The 17,572-nt window shown below is 42.3% G+C and overlaps 1 protein-coding gene across 4 annotated transcripts; it reads left to right on the top strand.

Moving 5' to 3' along the window:
- Nucleotides 1-1,888: 1,888 nt before the first annotated feature.
- On the top strand, nt 1,889-17,495 carry LOC118302580 (homeobox-containing protein 1). Of its 4 annotated transcripts, none has more exons than XM_035628853.2 (10): nt 1,889-2,079; nt 6,360-6,866; nt 8,118-8,203; nt 8,332-8,442; nt 9,392-9,548; nt 9,673-9,755; nt 10,541-10,636; nt 11,101-11,189; nt 12,269-12,352; nt 12,457-17,495. In XM_035628853.2, exons 2-10 carry the CDS (start codon nt 6,361-6,363, stop codon nt 12,748-12,750), a joined length of 1,506 nt encoding a protein of 501 aa, XP_035484746.1. In that variant the 5' UTR covers nt 1,889-2,079; nt 6,360; the 3' UTR covers nt 12,751-17,495. The 4 variants fall into 4 exon arrangements, with proteins under 4 accessions (XP_035484746.1, XP_035484745.1, XP_035484743.1 ...); XM_035628852.2 differs by having other exon boundaries at nt 11,098-11,189; XM_035628850.2 differs by having other exon boundaries at nt 11,095-11,189.
- The last annotated feature ends 77 nt before the right edge of the window (nt 17,496-17,572 follow it).

Here is a 17,572-nt window from a genome sequence, read left to right as displayed (position 1 = left end):
TGTTGTTATCTGTTTCAAATGTGGTGACAGGATGTAAATGTGAAAGGACAAACTGTAGCTCCTTAGTTTGGGTTATGCATGTTGATTTGATTATATCACTTAACATTAGGATCCCACTGAGATTAATCTCACTGGGATTAATCTTCACATAAAGTGTGACCGGACAAAGCATCATAAAATAGTCAAACAACATAGAATAGTTGTGCTGATGTCATACACTTCTCCTGATGGTCCTGATGTTTGCATTCATCTTGGATACAAACTGAATTTAGTAATTGCAGATTCCAAAAGGAGTACCGGCTTTGGAAAGTCCTGGAAGTTTTATTAAGCACATACAGTATTATAATGCGTCAATAATGGTTTTTTTTCTTTCTTAATCCTGCCCACGGCAATGGTTCTCAGTGTTCTTTGTCAGGATCTACAGCACGACTGGTTTTTACAAATGAGTCACTGATTAGGCAGCTAGAAAGCTCACCAGCAGGGCTTTGTGTCATGAGACGACTCAGACCAGTACCACTGAGCTGCAAGGGCTGTCATTTTCCTTCTTCTGCTCCCGACAAAGTCAGAAAATAGGAAAAGGGCTCCTGAACTGGTTGTGCTCAAATTCCTTGATTTGATACTTGTAGTTTACCCGGATTAAATATGTCTGTGGCCCTCAAATGACCAACTTTTCTGCTGAAACGCAGCAGTTTGCTCAAGTTCTCCTCAAACTGCTGTGACATGAGGTCCAACTGAACTCTAAACCCAAACATTACCCAGGTCTGTGTACAGGCAGGCAATGCTTGAGTATTGTAGGTATAACCTACACACATCACTGATTACTGTGATGAAATACGAGTGGTTCCCGTTGCTCAAATGTCAATGACTCCACTCCAGCATTCAGCAGAGCTGTGGGTGGAGGACTTTTTTTGTGTTTGCGTATTAGGAGTCAATTAAATGTTTACATACAGGCCATAAGACTCCTGAATAAATAATTCCTACAACAAACTCTCACATACATGCAAAGTGTAATCAACCCTGTGCAACATATAAAACATTCACCTCACAGACACGACACACATATGACTGCAATACAATGACAATGAATGTGCAATATTATATATTCAACCTTTCACTTATTCCATATGTATTAGGTCATATTACTATAAAATATGTATTTATTTTGTAAATACAAATTTTATTCTATTACTGTCTATTTTATCTTATATTTCTGCCTTTTATTACTTTACTTTGCTAATTGACTTACTCACTTACTAACTTAAAAACATTTTTTCCACAAGCATCACTATTTTTTTATAAAGATATATGTGTGTGTGTGTGTGTTGCGTGACAGGAATTTCACAGTTTGGGATCAATAAAGTAAATCTTTCTATCACGAATCTTGAAAAAGAATAAGGAATACAGAATCTGAATAACAATAAGGAAAAAGATAATTATCTGAACATTTTTGAAAAGAGTAGGAAAACAAATTGTAAGGCTGTTTCTGAAGCGGAAATACGATTCTATTGTTTTTAAGGTTTGTATGCGTTGTCTAATGTGTATGTCTAATATTACTTCACTGTAATTAACATGACGATATACGGTTATAATAATAATAAATTTCATTTATAGATGTTTATGTTATAAAACAAAGAAAATATTGCAATTATCCTTATACACCTGCACTGTCTTAGATTATATCCCATGCAGATTTTCACCTGTTGCATTACCTTTAAATGGGTCATACAACCCCTAAAACACAGTATATTACCCATAGATTTACTAATAACACCGATATTCCCTGCCAAAGACGACGGAAATCAGTTTTGTGGCAGACGATCGGGTCTTGGCACCACCGCGGCTCCGTCCTGACCGCTGGGAACTACAACTCCCAGCGTGCCTTGCGTCGGCGTGTCAACATGGCGCCCGTCTGCCGGACAAAAGGCGAATGTGTCTGACGGCGGATTGAAACCCAATTAGAAACAGAGGGAGACATTTTGGGAAAACTGTCAGTGTCCGTGTGTCGCGGCGCCCGGAGGCGGTAAGATACATGGAGGAATAAACCGTCCGCAGGAGGCCCCCGGGGACTGGAATATTAAGGTAACTCGAGTCCTGCAAGCTCCGAACTAGTGCCGTCTTCGCACGGCTGCGCTCGCCCGACACATTTCCTTGCTGAAAACTGAAAAGTCCATAAGAGAAAAAAAAAAAAAAAAAAGAGAAAAAAATTCGCCAGCGCTGCGGCGTTTGACTCGGCGGCTAAAAGGAGGTCGCACAAGTGAACCTGACCCCGTCGGTCTCGTCCGGTCAGCAACGAGTCCGTCCGTAATTCGGCACGCACGCGCTTGACCGGGGGAAAAAATAAAAAAATAAAAAAAATCATTTAATCAAACGCAATGTCAACTTTTCCAGCTCGTGCACGACGCGCGCCGCCGACGCACGGCGTGTTCCCGTCGAGTGTGGCGGTCACGGGTGAACAGCGGAGGAACCGGGGGACAAACATTGACACGTTTCAATGAGCCGCTTTATCAGATGTGCGCCAAATCGAGGGGTCGTCCGTCGTCGCCATCAGAACGTCTTCAGGCCGCCCGCGTGTTCCTGGAAGAAGATCAACACTCACTATCGTACTTCTCCAAGAGGACCGTACCTCGACATCAGGACCCGCCGCCGAGCAGCGACCGACAACACCAGCCAGCTGTTGTTTTTAGGCCTGTTTTGTTATTATCTGTTGTTGGGACTTCAGGACCCAAGGCCAGTCAAAAACAAAAAGTAGTATTCTCTTATTAGATAACTTCCAGCGTGCTCAGCTGGCTCCAGGGTGCCACGTCTGGTTGGGATGTGAGACAGGTCAGTGGGTTCAGTCGTAACCACCACCCTGTTTATCGTTAACGTGTTAGTCCTTTTCCCTCAGAGGTGAGCCAGCATTCGTCTTCTTCTGCTTCCTAGTTCATCATTTTAGCACGAGGAGTAAAACAGATGGCGACACCAAGCCTTGCGCCTGGGCACAGTTGGGGAACTTCTTGATTCATTGCGGCACGGTCCTCTGGGGATTTCTGTTAGGAAGCTCTGGGCTCCGCCAGGAGGTCAAAGGTCAAGTTCAGTTGCAGAGGACCCCCTCCCTCCCTCCCCCTGTGTGTGCTGCACACACACACAAACCTCAAGAGTGTGTATGGTTTGAAAGATACTTACTGACTTTTTGAGTCAGACCGTTGAAGTCAGTGTGTGTGTGTGTGTGTGTGTGTGTGTGTGTGTGTGTGTGTGTGTGTGTGACATTTCATGTGTGCCCCTGCTTTGTGTTTGTGCTATTGCTGCTGAGCTCTAAAGGAGTCCAGCGGTGTGAGTCAGCACTTATCTGATTATTACTACTAGTCCCTCTGTCACACAGCAATAACACACACTCATCAGGGTTTGCTGCCAGTCCACGAAAATGCTGAGCTCTGACAAAGGTGTCTTCAGCTAATGCCATTTTTTGACGGGACACACTCTTGTCTTCTGGGTTATGCTTAATAATGTGTCCGATTATTTCCCAGTACAGGAAGCACAGAAAGTTCAGTTTTGTGCCTCCTAGTCACACGGTGTCATTGTGTCTTCTTACTGTAGACACACCTTTAAAAGGAAAGTTGGTTTCCTGCCAATTGTGTCTGGTGGAGCTTAAAGTTTGCAGATAAATCCAGCGAAATACTGTTGCCTTTGCCCCGTGGCTGTACTCAAATTTCCCAGCCTGCCCCCTGTTACAGGAGGATGTGCTCTGCTGCTACTGCACATCACAGCGAGCCAGAAAAACACAAAAACACCACAGTCAAATAGAGATAAGTTGCAAATTAGTTTGCGTTACCTGCTATTGGACTAGTAAAGTTTCAGTCGTTCAGTCGAGCTGTTATACTTCCATACATTTTGACGCAGAATGTTATGTCATTAGACTGGACTTTAGTTCATGAGCTGGTGGGCAACTTGGCTGATGAAGAGACCTGGGAGGCACTAAAGGAGCTAAAGGGTCTGAATGCTCACGTCAATGTGATATTTCAGATTTCCCGTCTTGCTTTCTCCTGAGTCTATGTATATGTATTTACAGGGTGGTCTGAAGGTTGTGGGTGTGTTAAAAGTTACTATGTTATTAAACTGTTATTGACTGAGGTTAGCATATTTAATAAAAAGAAATTCATAATCTTTTCTGCCATTTCAGTCACAATGGAATATATAGTGTATCTAACTGTAAATGTGCAACAAGAAAGATAATTACAAATTATTTTGATCAGTTGTCATGAATTGAAAACGAAAAATGGCAAAGTTCATAATTTTTCCATGGTTTTGCCGTCCTATATCGATCCTGTTTATGAGTCTTACTGTCTCACAGTCTATGGCATGACTCATCCTCTGCAGCAGAGACAGAAAGTATGGAGCTTGGCTGCCTGAGATGTAAATTTTTCTTGGCATTATTCCCAACACACACACACAGACACACACACACACTCGACCTCACCCTCCCTCCCTTTTATATAAGTGTTGACATGTCTGCTGACTTTGATTCTCGGGCCTGTTTTTCTTCCTGGCATCAGAAAGAAAAGCATCAAGACAGATGCTGTATCTTGTTTGTCTGTTTATCTCCTCCTTTCTCTGTTCAGTTCAGTCCGGTTTTTTTAATAGAAATGACAGAATTAGTGCACAAATACAGTAGTAAAACTAAACTTACATTGAAGGGAGCGTGTATTTGGTTGCAACATAATACAAACTGGGTCTGTAACATTATTTGGGTAAAGCGATGTGATTATTGGGGTTGAAAACATCCACTGTAATAAAATTCTTGTTTAATCCAGAGGAATGCACTTCAGATCTGGATAGCAGCTGCTTAGCTGTGTGTCTGTGCGTGCGTGCGTGCGTGCGTGCGTGCGTGCGTGTGCGCATTGTAAATCTGCTGACAGGAAGTGCACAGACGTGCTTGTGCTTCTATATTGCTCAGTGACTGTCTCCTTGATGATGCTTTTTTGGGACGTAAAGCTCAACGGATAAAGCAAATCAAATATTGCAGATGTAATTGAATCCTTTAGAGTTATAATCCTACTATATAATCCATATATATATATATATATATATATAAATCTTGGATACATCTGACCATATTTTGATACTTTTTACAGCTTGATTTTTTCTGCAATAATCATTCTCAATGTATTTGTGTATATAGTAGCCCTTATTGGTACTGGTTCAAATTGGGCAAAAGGAATTCACAGAAAACAATGCATATTCATACTGGAGGTGATGTGGAAGATGAAAGCCATTGCATTCTTTCACACAAAGCCCAAGACAACCTTTATGCTGGGCGACACTGTTGACCGTCTTTTTCAGTTTCCCTCATTAAATCAACGTGACACTACATGAATCCTTCTAGATATTTCCTTTCCACAGAGGTCAATTAGTCTTATAACAAAAATAAATTTGGAGCCTGTATTAATAAGACGCACTGGCCTTTTTCACCAGTAACCACGTGTGGCCAACACGTTTTTTGTGACCAAACAAAGGCTATATTTACACTCAGTGTCTCTCACTTAAACATGTGAATGCTTAAAGGTGGCAGTAAGCAATTCTAATGCAATACACGTTTTGTAAAAATCTGCGAATATTTCCTCACGGTCCTGCCGGGTTTTCAGCGCAGTCCAGGCTCTGTAAATTGAAAACAAAAAAAATGGTGCGGACCGCACCACAGAACACTGTGTGTGCAGTATGTAAACATCACTCCCCGGCACCTTAAGAGACGTGCTAGCGAATGAAGCCTTGTGGTTAGCGCGTCGGTCTCCCATACCCGAGGCCCAGTCAGTGCAGTAAAATCACAACAACAACAACAACAAAGAGAGAGAAGCTTTCTCCAAAATGGCCTACTGCCCCTTTGAGGTGTAAGAAACATGCTGAATGCATTTGTCTTCGATGTTAAACTGTCAGTCTTATTCACAGTCTTCATCGGATATTGTTGCTACATTGATTTTATGCATTACTGCCAAGGAACAGCTCTTTTCGCAGATGGAAACAAAAGAGGGATCTAAAAGTCTAAAAACTCCATAATGCTAAGAGTGGTCAAAAACCTCACAGGGTACATTTTGAAGTACTGTGCTGTATCAGGGTCAGTACTACATTGCGCTACATTTAATATTACTTATATGGATATAATTCATTATTAATATTAACTTACTTTTTACCTGCATAACGTAAAGAAAATATTTATTAAATCTAAGACTATAGATCTCTGTAAGATATCTTTTAATTTTTTTAAGGTCTAATTGTCATTGCCAACAAAATGTGGGGGTCTTACAGCAAAGTGGTACAAAGTGTACAACTGTACGCACTTGAGTAAATTTTCTTTGGTATTAATGTTGTTTTTGTGATTCCTCCAGGATGTTCCAGCAGTGTGAGGAGCCTCGTTTCACCATCGAGCAGATTGACCTCCTCCAGAGGCTAAGGAGGACGGGGATCACCCAGGCGGAGGTCCTCCACGCCCTGGACACCCTGGAACACCTGGACCGGCAACATGGACACAAGTTGACCCACAAGCCTTCATACATGCCTCCCTCATCTTCCCTGTCTTCTTCCAGCACCGCCGCCGCCACCTCCTCCATGACCTCCGCTGCCACTCAGACAAGTTTCCCGGACAACCAACTCTCAATGTCACCCAACAATAACTTTGACGCCGCCTCTCTCCCACTACCGGTTCCGGTCTCCTCACCCTCCGTCGTCATGACGGCGGTGGCTCAGAATGGCCTGGTTGCTGTCAGCAATGGCAGGCTGTCACCACCGCGGTTTCCCCTTGGCGTGGTCAGCGGCAACGTGACGGCACCGGGCTACGGGTTCGAGGCCAGTGAGGAGGACATAGATGTTGATGAAAAGGTGGAGGACTTGATGAGGTAAGAGCAGACCGGACTTGGACTAAGCCAGGCCAGGACTGATTGAACCAGGCTGAACCAGGCCAAACCCGCTAGGAGCATTTGGGTCTATTTTATCGACTCCATGGGAGACGGGCTCAGATGCTTCCCACGGGGCAGCAGTTAGCACTTTCCACATCAAAAGACACTAGCCACCAAAGATGAGATATGTATTTTACTGGAAGTTTTTTCTAACTTATTTTATAAGAGAGAAGGCTTCAGAGATGAGGACTAACTGGGTGATTTGGCAAGTGTTTGTCTGGTGAACTTTCCCACTTCGACTAAAGCAGTGCACATCCACTTCCCTGAGCTCAATATCAGTCATCCTCACGTGGCTAAAACAAAGAACAGACTTGCTTTCCACCTGTTTGATAAAAGACTTTATGAGGAATGGACATTGTAGATGGACGCCTGTCCTCAGTGTGCAAAGGGGAAGGGTTTTGTGAAAAAGCTTCCATCTGTAAAATAATGACTGTTATTACCGTACACAACATGCACACGGTGGCTGAAAAGTAGCTTCAGTCACCGTGACCACTTTTTATCAACAAAAAGACCGAGTTGGCAAACTTGATGCATTTTCAATGTATCCTTTTCTTACCAATAATCCTGACCTTGTTGCTTACTCTGTAAAAGACTCAGGGCTTATAAGAAACTACCAACTATATTTAGTTTGACCTTGACAATGACCCCTACTCATAACTATGATTATTCTAATATTGACATGTGGCATTGTGTTCTTGGTATAAAAATGGCGCATTTTGATTTCGTGCCCCACGGCATCATGACAACATAGAGCAGACGTTAATACAAAAAACCTGACGGTCGACGCGGCTGCTTATAGCTCACGCTGAATGTGAATATGATACAAGGATTTACTGCCTTCACACGCGCACACACATGAACACGTGCATCCTCCAGTGCCTCTCATTTGTAGTCTGCAGCCAGACAGCATCAATCAGAGTGCTATTGATTTGAAGGTGTGTGTGCGCGTGTGTGTGTGAAGATGAGATCAAAGCGGAAGAGCATAGAATATTACAGCAGAATCAGGCTCAAATTCCTTTCACATATTGTTCAGCTGCTCCAGCTCCAGCCATTCAAAGACTGTATATGTGACTTAGCAGGTTAAAGCACAGTGGCTGTTGTCTTGTGCAATGTGTTTGAGTAATGTCTGACCACTGGAGAGCGAGACATTTATTATACCCGGTGTAAACATTGTACTCTCTGTCCTTTCAGACGGGACAGCGCTTTGATCAAAGAGGAGATTAAGTCCTTCCTGGGGAACCGGCGGATTTCCCAGGCTGTGGTCGCTCAGGTAACGGGTGAGTATATCGGCTTCATCTGTACTTTCAACCAGGCCCGATAAAGCGCGTGCAGCAGGTTGGCGTGTAAGCAAGGCATACGACCAACTGGAGATTCACATCTGACTCCCCGTCCCTATTCCCTCCAGGGATCAGCCAGAGTCGGATCTCCCACTGGCTCTTGCAGCAGGGGTCGGACCTCAGCGAGCAGAAGAAACGGGCCTTCTTCCGCTGGTACCAGCTGGAGAAGACCAACCCAGGTAGCGTCACCGTGGGCCATCAGGCCAACACCTCCCACATTACCTCCCGCCTTTTTCTTTCCCCCTGTGAAAACGTACGGTGAAAAAGGACTGCCAAATATCTGCCAAATATCTCCAGGGTCCAGAGGACAATCACTGCTGTGACATAATGAGACAAAGAGATAAGAGGGAATCTGTAAAAGTTCAGTTTATAATATCCACCACATACTGTCAAAGTGTCATTGAGCCTGGACACCCTGTTCTGTTGGCTCTGATTCATCAGTGCCGACCTCAGCTCACTGGTCTTCAAGGCTCTGACTGCAATATGAAAGAAAATCAATAATTAGCTATAGTAAGCAGCAAAGGATACGTTTCTGTTATTTTGTAATGCTTCATGAAAGAGTCTTTTCAAAGAAAAAGCTGTCATGTTTTGCATTTTAACGAGCCTCTTGAGTTGTTCCTTTTTACAAAAAACAGTTTTCCTGTGATTGAACAATTAGTTAACTGTGTCAAGCTGAGTGGAATGTAGAGTATGTAAAACTGAATGCAGCCTAATTCAAGTTATCATGTGTCTTCATTTGGAAGAAAAAAAAAAAGACCCTTTAATAAGACTCTTGAGTTCATCAGGATGTGAGTGGTCACGCTCGTCATCCCAATGTCATGCCAAATTTTACACACTCTAAAAGTACATGGGAAGTGTGTGAGATAGGGATTTTTTTTATTATGTTATTTGATCCCATAGACACCCAGCAATCGAGCAAAGTTAGCTCAATATTTCAGTTTGACATAACTTAATTACTGATTAGACAAGAAGAAACTCAACGCATTTACCCTTTTTTTACACAATGTCCTTCTGATGTTATATTTTTCCCCTCCTGCCAACTGCCTCTGTTCTAAAGCATCACTCTGTACGACATACTGACATGGATTATAAAAAAATGTTCTAATGGAGTTTGGTTTGTGACTTCAGGCGCCACTCTGGCCATGCGGGCTGCCCCGCTGGCTCTGGAGGATATGATGGAGTGGCAACAAGCTCCGCCCCCCTTTGGCACTGCCCCAGGGGGCTTCCGTCTGCGGCGAGGGAGCAGATTCACCTGGAGGAAGGAGTGTCTGGCTGTTATGGAGAGGTGAGGAGGAGAGGGAGGAGTGGTGATGAAGTGTGGATTAACTGAAATGTAACGGTAAAGGAAGAGTTTAATTGGCTTTGTAATTATATCGTGTGTGTTTGTGTGTACATGTGTGTCTACACAGCTACTTCAGTGATAATCAGTACCCCGATGAGGCGAAGAGAGAGGAGATTGCCACCGCCTGCAACGGTGTTATCCATAAACCAGGTAGGTGAAAGCAGGGCCGACTGGCTAAATATGTGATTATTGATCTTTAGTAAACTTATTAATACACTTCCCTCAAAATTACAGAGATGGCATTTACCTCTTGTATCAGTGGGAGTTATTTTTTAATGGCTGGGAGGACGAGGGTTTGTCTTGATCCAGGGCACAGAGCCGTACGGTGGCGTCTGTGATAACGGGTCATACGGTTCAAATGTAACTTCATGGATGTTTCCTTGAATTGAGCTGATCATGATTGATATCATATTCAGTAAGTATTGAGGGGAAATAAATGATGAAGAAACGAGTGATGTGCTTGTTCTTACGTCTGGTTTTACACATTTGATGAATTGATTCACCTTTGTTGGATGTTTAACTATCTCTCTTTTTTCTTTTTACATTTTATTTTATTCAACAAGTCTATATTATATATAAGGGTTGTCTTGTCTTTTAAAAAGAGAGACCTGGTCAAAATAGAAATCAGAAATTAGTCATTCCTCAACAACGATAACATATAACACAACAAGACGAGGCCTGAGAGGTGAGAGTAGACGAGTCAAACAGTTCTGTTCCTCCTGAAACTTTTTTATGAATGCGATCCTTCAATGACTGATTGTTTAACTTGTGAATTTGTGTGTGTGTGTGTGTGTGTGTGTGTGTGTGTGTGTGTGTGTGTGTGTGTGTGTGTGTGTGTGTGTGTGTGTGTGTGTGTGTGTGTGTGTGTGTGTGTGTGTGTGTGTGTGTGTGTGTGTGTGTGTGTGTGTGTGTGTGTGTGTGTGTGTGTGTCACAGGAAAGAAGCTGTCTGATTTGGAGAGGGTCACATCTCTGAAGGTCTACAACTGGTTTGCCAACCGACGCAAAGACATCAAGAGGCGCGCTAACATTGGTAATGTCTACCTCCATGTGTGTGTCCATGTCCGCGCGGTGTGTGATAAGTTAGTGGACGTTACGACGACAAAAGAAGTCTTGCTTGAAGCAGATACTTTGAAACTATATATCTGTTATCCTTTGTGCTCTGCTGGGTCCTCAGATAGTCGCTAGATAAATGAATAATCACATAACTGAGCTACTACTCTTCAGCACACATTCTTGTTGACCTACAACGAGAGAGCACCTCGTTCATCACAAATACCGCTGTAGAGTTTCACACACACTCACCTGGGCATCTGGGGCGAACACACATTCTCGTCTTGACACCTGTAAATGTTTCCCTGCAAGCATCAGCACGATGTGGCTCTGCTCCAAAACTCCTGCGCGCTCTCCTGCATCACCATTCGACTTGCGTTTTCTGAGCGTGCGGACGATTGAGGTCGATATGCTATGATCAGGTTTGTGTTTTTGAAGAAGCAGCCATCTTGGAGAGTCACGGCATCGAGGTCCAGAGTCCGGGGGGTCAGTCCAACAGCGACGAGGTGGACGGCAACGACTTCCCCGACCAGGTAGAAGAAAACGTAGCTTCATCCTACTCAAGGAGCTGCTCGGGGGACGATAGCAGAACATTTACACTGAGCAGCTCCGAGGAGTCAATGGGCCTCATGCAAGAACATTTTTTTGTTCTAATCCTAAATTTTTCCTTCATCCGTTCGTACCGTGAGTTCGTACGAACAGGCCTCGTCGGATTCCTCAAACGCTTCTATATTCAGAAAAATGTGTAAATTACGTGAGTAGACAAGATGAATATCACCGCAGATTAGCATAATCCATGCCCCAAAAATACCATACAAGGTTTTGCTTCCTGCCTCATGTCAGGAAGAGTTCATTCATGAAAACAGCGGAAGGAGTAAAAAGAAGACGTTAACGAGATCAGAGATTGAAGTCCTGTTTCCAGAGATCCATAAATGAAAGTCTATATCTTAGCAGGGTCAGAAGGAGACAGTGACGGACTAAAGCAGATCTGTTAATACTGAGTCGCACTGTCACTGAAATGAAGAGGAAATGCATCGATATGAAGATGGCTTATAAAAAAACACTTGCCACAGCGAGGTGATGAAATAAATAAATAGCTGTTTGTTTGTTTGTTTGTTTGATTAACAGCAGAGCAATTTACGTGACTCCTACGACATGTCTCAACCACTCGTAAACTCTGTGCGTATATGGAAGAAATCTAAAAATCGGAAAAAAAATGGAAGTTCTCCCAAATCACTTGTAAGCACGGTTTAAGAACACATTTGTGCGAACGAACGGTTCTTGCATGAGGCCCGATGTGTGGAACAGGGAACATACAGCTGGACTCAGTGAACTTTGTCTTGGTCAGTGAAGTTGAACGGTGCATGAAACATTAGAAAATGTACTTTGCTTTTTTTTTTCCAGTTTGCAAAACATACATTTTACATTTAGTCACGTATTTGACCCCTACGTTTAGAGAGATATTCAGTGAGCTCAATAAGAAAACATTTACAGATCTCTGACATTATAAATAACTAGTTCTAAAGTTAAAGAAGTCTCATCATTATGACAGTGTTTTTTTGCCGGTAGAACGATGTGGTTGTTGTAAAGTCTGCGTACTGCTCTGTGACAGGCCTGTGAGGTTTCCCTATTTGACAAGAGAGCTTCAGCCAGGCAGTACGGATTCAGTCGAGCTGACCTCTCCTCTCCAACCCAGGTACAGTCCGACGACAAACACTGCCGCCATGTGGCAGCCTGCAGAGTTTTCATCTCGTTTATTTACAGGAACATTTAGTGAATTCCACTCTCCTCCTTGCTCAGGTTCCCACGCTGCTCCCCAGCTGGTTCTCCGCTCTGGGTAGAGGACAGAGGGGCACCTCTCTGATCGGCCGCTCTTTAGTGACCGGAGCGGGTCCTCAGGCGGAAGGTTCCAGACTGACAGGCGTGTCCTGGTCTCCGCCGTCCCCATCCCTCCAGGACGAACCCACAGTTCACAGCGTGCTATCCGAGGCCCAGGACGCCATCGGGTTGGCGAAGGCGGCTGCCAATCAGGTGGACGGGGCCGGGTGCGGTATTGGGAATGACATCAAGACGGAAACGCTGGAGGAGGACTGAAGAAGGGGGGGGGTTGTTGTCGGAGTCATGAAGAGAACAGGTGTGTTAATATGCAAGCTGATTTTATAGGAATGTAATAAGTGGGGGGGGGAGACCAAAAGTCGCGTAAACGCCAACCCTGAGATACCTCCCAACCCTACCTCCAACCATCAACCTGCTCTGCTCTGCTCTTATAGGCATTACCCGTGTATTATAACAGTGATTATGACAATGATAAAACCATTCTTTGCGCAAGGCTCACCAGCAGACTGTGGAATATTTGAAATGCCCCATAATAATAACAAAAAACATCAAACAAAAAAAGGAAAAGAAATGAATATTATTATAATTACGACACAGTAAATGCATAGCTTATGTAAAAAGAAATCTATAGAGTAACTTGTCGTGTTTTTCCACACCTTTTTTGGATCAGTATTTTTACGAGGGCATTTTAAAATCTTCCACAGCAGACTGAGCGACGGGACTTGACGCGCACTCGCAGACCTCCTCGAAAAAACTGCAACGTCGCAGCAGGACGACACTGTATCTGACACAGGATTCAAATCATTTCAGGGTCTTGCACTGTGATCACAACACAACGGAACAGCCTCAAATAAGAAAACGTGTGAATTTGAGAGTCAAATTCATTTTAACTGATTCTTTAAAAAAAGGAAAAAAGATGTAGCGCACGTCATCACGGTTGATCATATTTCACTTTTATCGCTGTTGATTCCTTCCAGTGAGAGAAACAGCAGAATAAGCTCGTTTTTTTATTTTTGTTTATTTTTATTTTTTTAAGACATGGTCACATTACATCAGTAAGTCTTTTGATGGCTAAAAAAAAAATGTGTAAAATAGAAATAGAATGACCTATTCCTCTATCCCACGGCCCTATAAAAAAATGAGCTTGAAACATGGAAGCAGAGAACGGGCCACAATAATTAGAATTTTACAAATACCTCATCAGTGAAATTTAAAAGCCATCAACTTTTGCAATTTCATAACTGTAGTTATATTTTGATAGTCACAAAAATGGATAAAAAAAATCAACTGTACAGGGTTTTAATTGATCCACACGAGTCATCTGAACTTATCTTCCTCGGATCATCCGACTTAACACAACGTATCGAAATAATGCTATGTATGCTATAAATTTGGAGGTATTTTAAATTTCAACATTAAGTATTCAGTAAAAAAAGTATAATTTCACATTAAGGTTTCTAAAAAGCTTCATATCTTTATGGCCCATTTGCTTCCATGTCAATAACAGGTAAATTAAGAAAAGTTACTCAACACATAAATTGTTCGTCATCATTCGTTTGTGCCCGGTCACCTGGACGGATGATCACTGTGACATCATCTATAATCAATACCAGTCAGACGGAGGAACGTGATCAAACTGTTCAGATATCACAGATTAATCTACTCCATGCGTATGTATGTATTCATACATTCACACACACACATGCGTATATACAGTGTATATTATAAACTGTGAGGGTATGTGTACATGTGCCCTAATCCATTTCTATTTACGGTATATAAACATATTAGCTTCAAAGGAGAGAAACTTATCAATACAGAGTCTTTGTGGTTGGTGAAAGGTGAGTAAAGCATTAGCCAAAGTATTAAGTTTGAACTTTTATGTATTTTTCCGAGTGTACGATAGTCACGGATGGAACTGTGTATTAGAGATGATATGCTAATCAGTGACGCATCAGATGTGTCACGTTATCGCAAGTTAAATGCTAAATCAATTGTCCTCTCGGGGTATATCTGCGCTTGTGCTCGATATGCCGTGTGTTCTAAACACATGATCATGTTAGAATTCAGTTTTTTATTTGAAATGACACTTTATTTGGATCCACGTCATGGTGCTCATGAGTTGCTGCTGCTCAAATGTTTCGTTGATCGGTGAGCGACGGACCGCAGAGTGAGGAACGAAGAGGGAGAAAAACACTTATTTGTTTTCCTCCAAGAGTGTAATAGTTGACGAGTCGGATTCTCCTGAAACGGCCGCAACGGGAAGTCGTCTCTACCCTGAAACATAAATGTCTGATCACTCTGGTCACGTCAAGATATATTTATCCCAGTACAGCCGTCGTAGAAGTCCCATCTGTCTTCTGCATTTTATTACATCTCCACAAGGAATATTAATATTCACGCTTCCAGCCCTTTGGACAAAAAAATGGTTTGATGAGAAAACACAAATTATGTCTAAAAAAAACCCATTGCTATCTTATTGTACACCCCACAATAATATGCAGTAAACTTATCTCACCTAAACCCTTTTTTCGTGTGGGCGAGGCTTCAGATGCATAATTCATCCAACCGTTAGCTATACTGCGTACACTTTAACACAAACATGCGAACCAAAACAATTAGCTGAAAGAGGCTGAGGGTCACTCCAGAGCCGGGTGGTCATTTTCCACTTCCAGCGACATCACACACACTCTCTTGTTCCTGTTACAGTATTAATTTAATGCAGCATCGCTACCCGATGATGTTCCAATGAAAATATACTTATATACTATAAAATATACTAATTCTCAGCGTCGTTACAAGTCGAGTGGACGATCACGACGAAACGATGCTGCTGTTAGCGTAGTCAGCGGCTCACACCGGGCTGCGGTATAACAGAAATAAATATCTTCAGTACATCGGCTTTGATCCCACTTGAACCATTTCCCCCGATTATGACATTTATTGTTCAGCGCATGAAATGTGCTGGATGATTTTTAAGTTGAAGTGCCTTATTTTTGCGCAACAGAGGGCCTCTGCCACGGCTGTACACACACACACACACCACTAATGCAGGAAAAGCTAAAAACGCAAACAGTGAAGTGCCGCTTCATAGGCTCAGCTACTAGTACTGAGTTCAAAACTCGACACGTATACCTCACACATCTCCTCTTTAGCTACGGTATAAGCTCCACCCACTGGTTCCTCCTCCTCCTCCTCTGCTGCTGCTGCAATGTGAACCAATGTTTAGACTGTTGGGAGTAAAGAGAAGTGTGGAGGCCGAAAAGATGGCTCACGAACTGTCAGTGACCTTTTTTAAAAAGAAAAGGGAAATTCCCTCTCAAAACTCGAGCCAATCAATATAAAAAGTTGGAAAGTAAAGGGAAATTCCACTCTTTTTTTTTTCTTTATTTCCTCCTGATCCTGGTGGAGCACAAACGCATCTTCAGTGTTGGACTCAGACGAAACGTCTGAGAGAAATGTTAAGTTTTGTGGCGGAATGTCTCTTTAGTCGTGCGACAGCAGAGCTGTCTCCCGGGTGTCTTTGCTTTAAGCTTTTTTTTTTTTTTTACAAAACTCTTGAGGCATCGTCGGTCAGCTTTGTCTTTTATTTTTAATTATTTACACCAAAATATCAAAATGTGCTAGCCCGCTGAGGGTGTTGTTTTTTTTTTATCTGCCAAGCAGAAACCTTTTCTGAAAGTGAATCTGTGGATTCATTTTAAACAAAGTGCTGTTCTGAGATTATTTTTAGGATTTTAAATCAATTTAGTTGCTGCCTTCACGGTCCTACCGTGAAGTTGTACTTTGGAGTTCTGACGCAGGAAATTGATAGTAGTTTGTTAGTGTCAATTTTTTAAGGCCAAAAAAAAATCTGAAAGGAAAAATGAAATCCAATTTTTAAAAAGAAAATGAGCAAAAGACGCATGTAAAGAGATAAACCAAAAACGAAAGTGAAGATGAAAAAAAAAAAGTCTTGCTCTCAGATTTTCTTCTTCCCTTGTTTCTTGCACATGATCCCTTGGTGGTTTCCATTCACCTGTTTTATGTACATTTCAGTTTGTGTATAAAAAAAACTGGAGTTCACACAAACGAAAATTGTTTTTTTTTTTTACACTTGAGGTTTGCGTATTGATAAAGGCAAAAAGTGTGTAAGTGTTAAAATAAGTCAAAATTACCATGAAACAACAGCACCTTGTTTCCCTGAAGACACGCCAAGCCTTTGCTCTTCTAGTGTTCATGTGCACTTTGTCCCACGGTCCTGAAGGCAGCGCGTCGTGTCTTCTTCTTTGGTTCAAATGCAGTTCTACCATCTGCCTTCACTCCTCTGTTGCCTTGTTGTTTTGTGCTCTTTTGTTTCAAAATGGCGAGCATCTGAAGACTCAGATCAGGTCCTGGAAAAACATTCACATTCATATTTCCCATTGTCATCTCTTCCTCAACATACACTAGATATTTACTGGGTCTGAGATGCCTTCACTGGCACTCGGCCGTCAGGACAACAGAGTTAGGATGCATTTACTGGGCTGCACAGGCTAAATCTGATCTGAGATCTTCTGACTGAACAAAGAGTTTTTATTCAGGTGGGAAAGAAAAAAAACAACATTTACTGTAAATGCATTCAGCAAAAAAAAATTAGTCCTAATGTTCTCATTTAATCAGCCAAATGACTGGAAGTACTACTACAAAAACATTGTATCAATTATGTCTGTTTTTGTTTCTACTCTGACGTGGTTGCCATTTCATTCTGAAAATAAACTCTTCAACAATTGTCTGTAAGAGGAAAAGTATCAAACGTCAACAGGGTGTTTGTTGTAGCAGTTTTCTTTTTATCCCCTCTGGTTCTCTTCTATTTCAAGATTTAGTGCCTTGTTTGGACGGTAGACTGTTCCGTAATCGCTATGTAGGAAATCTACATATGCCTTTTGTTACTTTTTCATCTGTTGGATAAAAACCTTTTGTTATTTTTAAGGTGTGTTTTTATTGATATTCTATTTACAAGGGAATAAAAACTGATCAGAGTCCACGTGTCTTGGTTTGTCCTGTTTATATCAGTCAGTGTTTACAGTGAAGCACTAATACTGCCAGATGTGGTCGGAAA

Source organism: Scophthalmus maximus, chromosome 4, assembly GCF_022379125.1.
Source record: "Scophthalmus maximus strain ysfricsl-2021 chromosome 4, ASM2237912v1, whole genome shotgun sequence".
NCBI lineage: Eukaryota > Metazoa > Chordata > Actinopteri > Pleuronectiformes > Scophthalmidae > Scophthalmus > Scophthalmus maximus.
Note: the sequence above shows the minus strand (reverse complement) of the source record. Positions and strands in the feature narration are given on the sequence as shown.